Source organism: Etheostoma spectabile, chromosome 1 (assembly GCF_008692095.1).
Source record: "Etheostoma spectabile isolate EspeVRDwgs_2016 chromosome 1, UIUC_Espe_1.0, whole genome shotgun sequence".
Lineage (NCBI taxonomy): Eukaryota > Metazoa > Chordata > Actinopteri > Perciformes > Percidae > Etheostoma > Etheostoma spectabile.
Genome location: NC_045733.1, coordinates 16,543,881 through 16,548,827, shown reverse-complemented (window position 1 = coordinate 16,548,827; position 4,947 = coordinate 16,543,881). Strand labels below are relative to the sequence as shown.

At 42.6% G+C, this 4,947-nt stretch overlaps 1 protein-coding gene across 3 annotated transcripts in view; it reads left to right on the top strand.

Moving 5' to 3' along the window:
* Nucleotides 1–4,947, top strand: part of scg3 (secretogranin III) — a 14,943-nt gene that overhangs the window by 1,202 nt on the left and 8,794 nt on the right. The window contains exons 2-8 of one of the 3 annotated variants that reach the window (XM_032518750.1): nt 315–367; nt 537–579; nt 796–1,023; nt 2,035–2,177; nt 2,525–2,683; nt 2,771–3,005; nt 3,350–3,466. In XM_032518750.1, the coding sequence (XP_032374641.1) occupies nt 315–367; nt 537–579; nt 796–1,023; nt 2,035–2,177; nt 2,525–2,683; nt 2,771–3,005; nt 3,350–3,466 (978 nt within the window). Of the gene's footprint in view, nt 1–308; nt 368–536; nt 580–795; nt 1,024–2,034; nt 2,178–2,524; nt 2,684–2,770; nt 3,006–3,349; nt 3,467–4,947 lie in introns of all 3 variants that reach the window. The other 2 variants (XM_032518760.1, XM_032518742.1) reach the window with 2 other exon arrangements.

Genomic DNA, 4,947 nt, shown 5'->3' with positions numbered 1-4,947 from the left:
TTGTTATTATTATTATTATTATTGTTGTCATCTTTATACTGTCTTCTTTCTCTCTGTACTGTATTTTGCCGAAAAACTGCTGCAGGAAATTTCAATTTCCTTGCGGGAGTCATCCCAAGGATTAATAAAGAGAAGTCCAAGTCTCTAAGTCTCAGTCTAAATACATTGTTTCTTTTTATATATTTGTTCAGAAAAATATGTATTAATGTGACATTTTCAATTGTAACCTAGATAATCAGAGTTTTATTATTAATAATAAAGTCTTCTTTGACTCACCGGTTTAGTTATTACATGCAGTTTTTTTTCAGTTGCAGATAAAACTGTGTACAATAGACAATTGACAGAAGAAAGACCTCTACAAGAGCAGGTAAGCTCTCTTTCTCCCTGTCTCATAGCTAATTTTCTCATCCAACATTCAGCCAAATGGACTTTATGGTCCTTTGTCAAACAATCTAGGTATTAGCCCAGTAAACAGTATAAATCAGAACTTACATCCTGAGTGAAAATGATTTGTTTAATGTTCATAATTTCTGCAGATTGCTGAGGCGGACAGCGTGAAAGCTGCAGTACAGTCAGCTGGTAAGAGGAAACCTTCGTGCTAATCAATCAATGACTTTATTTCCGCCTGCGGAGATCTTGTTGCAGCACTTCCAGTAAAACAGGCTTCATCTGAACTGAAAAATAACAACTATAAGAACCATATTATTGTGAGAGGAGTTTGTCTTTACCACTCAGTACAAGTGGTATTCTCATACAACTCCAGTTGGATCATTTGGTGTCTCTGCTGTCTTTCAGAGGGCAAGCGTTCCACTGCCTCCAAGGGCGCGGAATCAGAGCAGGACCTTGATGACTTCACTGTGCTGAAGTCACTGGCTGATGGCCAGAAGTCAAAGGAGACCACTGAGCTGCCACTCAAGAAGGAGGGCCAGTACGTTCCAGATGAATCAGACTCGACCAAGAGCCGGCGTCTAACTGAGGACTATGACTCCACCAAGAACGGGATGGACTATGGCAAGTACCAGGGTACGCACACCTGTCACCATGCACCTTGTCCAGGTATTGTTTGTCAAGGTTCAGTGAGTTAGCTGCCAAACCTTTGCACTCATTGCCAAGGGCAGGCGTCATGCCGCATGCTTCTGTCTCTCACTGGCAGGCCACCTGGCAGACATTTTAAGAAAGAGTAGGCAGAGAAAAGAAGTGCATGTGATGGGGAGAAGCAGAGTCAGATAGAAAGAGTCAAAGACAGAACACGTGCATGCAGGACAGAAATGTTATCCTCTCCCTCTCAGACACTGCCGTTGTCAAAGCTTGTACTGGACTACTGTACCAGCTTCTTCTCTTCACAGGACACCTTTTCCCAGACACACCAGTGATACCTACATAGATTTTGAGTCTTAGTAGATTTCATCGGCTCAGCACACATTTCACTGTAAACGCATGCAATTTGATATCCAGACCAATTATCAGCACAAAGCAAAGTCTCTGAGGTGAGGTGACTCAGACACAAAGCGCTGAGTGCTACACTTTCATTAAATTCATGTGGTCGGCCCAGCAATGACAAGCAGCTCATCAGGTTACGCTACATCTAAATTTGGCAAGCGCTGTCTGGATTTCATTTTCTTATTTGCCGGAGTGAGACAGAAATAGGCCCTGTGTTTGAAGTTAAAATACATCACTGATGATTCAATCCGCCAATACGGACAAAAGTATCCCGCCACTGTGTATTTTTATTGTGCGTGGTTGTTGGTAAGAAGCAGGGACTGTTATGTAAGAGTCAAGCTCTAACAATTGCACGTGTCTTACTCAGTAATGGGGATATAGATATGTTGAATAAAAGAACAGGAGAGGGGAACATAATGTATTACTCTTTTATTCCACCTAATGAGAGAGAGAGACTTAACATCTAGGTCAAGGTTTAACATCGTAGAGAAAAGATGAAGAATTAAAGCAGAAACACCTGCTTCATACCTGCACACAGCTGATAGGCTCGTTTAGTAAGTTACAAATGATAACATATGTATTGTCTCCTCTCAGATGACACAGAAAGTTTCCGTCAGGTCGACGGCACCTCACTGACAGCAGAAGACATTGTCCAGAAGATCGCAAACAAGATTTACGAGGAGGATGACAGAGGGGTGTTCGACAGGATTGTCTCCAAACTGCTCAAACTGGGGCTGGTAGGTTGTGAGACTGTATGCCATTCGATGTGACACAGCGTGCAGCATGACATTTACTCAACAGGAAATGTCTCTCTCTGTGCTCCCTGTTCCCCCCGAGGGAGGAAGAGATGTGTAAATTGTCCTTGGTTTTGCTTGGCTGTAAATTACTTTTTTGACACTTAATGAGTAGTTTGGAGGTCTCCAAATGTCTCCCTGAGATGGTTCTCTCAGTGACAGGGATCAATATGTGATACAAATAGGTTTATAATCCGTACAGTACATGCTGTTCTAGTCTCTTCCACATCTTACGACACATTTGTTATTGCACACAATTGTTCTCAGTCTTTCTCTTCATCCATCTGTAGATCACAGACAGTCAGGCAGACACTCTGGAGTACCAGGTGGCCGAGGCTCTCCAGGATCTCATCACCAAAAACGCCAAGAACAATGAGATCGACGACGTTGAGAGCAACGACGAAGAAACCAGGGGAGAGCAGGAAGACCAGGGCTCAGACACCAACAAGGTAAAATCTTGTAAAGAAGTGGTATTGATGATAATGATAACAATAAGGCTGACAACACTGACAACAAAAAACCTCTGGGTTTTCCAGGACACATGGGAGCCACCCAGTCGTCGCTACAACAAAGACGAGGACGACGATGAAGAAAATGATGATGAGATTGAGGATGAGGTGGACAGGGATGCAGAGGAAGAAGGAGATGACAAAGCCAACAAAACCTGGGACAAAGATGCTGAGGAGGGCAACGAGGTGAGACCCGAAGACGGGCTCCAGGACCTGCAGTACTTCCCCAACTTCTACCGTCTGCTCAGCAGCCTCGACTCGGGTAAAAACACAAAAACACCGCGGGTTCGCTGTGCCACTTTACATCACAATCACGAAAATCATTTCTTCACAGCATCCTTCATCCAAAGATAGAAGTTTCCCGGATCAGAGCTGTGGTTGTCATGGTGATAATGTTCTCAAGGAGTCAATCTATGTTTTGTCCGCCTTTGTTTCCCCGCACATCTTCTTAGGAAATGCGGATGAAACACACACACATCAATTATTTACAGACCCATCCTCATGACCCCCACTGCCAAACACCATGTGGTAACATTAACACCACGGTAACCAATTGCCATTAACAGAACATTGATGTTAGATTGGTTCTCTGGTTTGCTGTTGCAGATCAAGACACTCAGGAGAGAGAGACATTGATCACCATCATGAAGACGCTGATTGACTTTGTGAAGATGATGGTGAAGTACGGCACCATCACGCCTGAGGAGGGAGTGTCCTATCTGGGTAAGAAAAAACACAATGGGTGCCCAGATAGCTCAGATGGTAGAGCTGGCGCCCATATATAGAGGTTTACTCCTTGACGCAGCGGGCTGGGGTTCGACTCCGACCTGTGGCCCTTCGCTGCATGTCATTCCCCCTCTCGCTCCCGTACATGTCTTCTTCTGTCTTGTCAAATAAAGGCTTAAAATGCCCAAAAAATAATCTAAACAAAAGAAATAACACAATACTAGCATTGTTTATCTATCTAGTCTGGTAAAGACAGTGCCAGAATTTGAGGCATAGAATCATATAATAAGGGCCCCAAACATTGAAGACTTCGCTCATTTATGGTAAATAATATGGTATATACGTAAGGCGGGGCGATAATTTGATAATATTGTATCGTTCATTGCACTTGGATATACTTTAAGATCCAAGGAAAATGTCCCATTAACTGATATTTCCCACTGATATTTCTTTAATCAAATTATTGTACATCCAACCATGTCGTGATTATATGATCACATAATGTTATTGTTTTGTAAAATGATGTTGTGTAATGATTCCTAGCAAATGTTAAAGCCATAGCGCGTAGTTTCTGTATCCTCCAAGAAGAATTCTAAGTAATGACAACAAAACTGTCGGCCTGTCCACATAATGCAAGCTTTCCGTGATCGCGCTTCACCCCCACCCCTCCTTCACACAGGTGCTGGTAGCCAAGGAGGACACGGAGGATTAAAAAAACATGATGGACTCTTCAGAAGAGGATATAATCTTTGCTCGATTTTCTGCGCGCAAAAAGTTTCCGGTTGACACCAGACAAGTTTTGTGGAGATGATAGTCTTAATTAGATTTGAATCAACTAGTTTCTCATTTAGTAATGGCTTGAATAAAATGGTCACTCATTAATATAAAACACGTCACGCACTAAATCTTTAACTAAACTAGCAAAAAGCGTTTTTTGCAGAGAGTTTTTTCTGATGTAATGCGTAACCGCAGAACACAGTTGATTGCTTTCAACAGTCTTATTTTGTTTGATTTTGCATCCATTTGCTTCATTGCGTTATACACTGTGAGGCTTACTGAAAAATATTCATAATAATGTAATATTGATTCAAACCATGTTGAACAGCTGTATGTAGTGTGTGGCTTACATGTACAGTACACACATGGATGAAAGGTTAAACATCTAAGTATCCATATATTGCTTAGCTGACTAATGCACATGCATTTCTCTGTCTCTGTGTGTTATATACTGGATGTGTTTTTTTCCTTGTGGCCTATGTGTGTTCAGCTGAGTTAATGTTCCCTATCAGCCGGTGTAGTGGAGTGTGAAACCTACACAGACAGATTAATGTCAGGGGCGCCCTATGTAACCAGGCTAGTGTTTCTGGCTGGCCATCACATCAGTAGCCAGTGGAAAGGTCAGCCACCTGTAAGGGACAGCTGTCATCTCTCTGTGTGAGCCTCAGGAAACCCAAAACCCAACATCTCTCTCTCTCTCT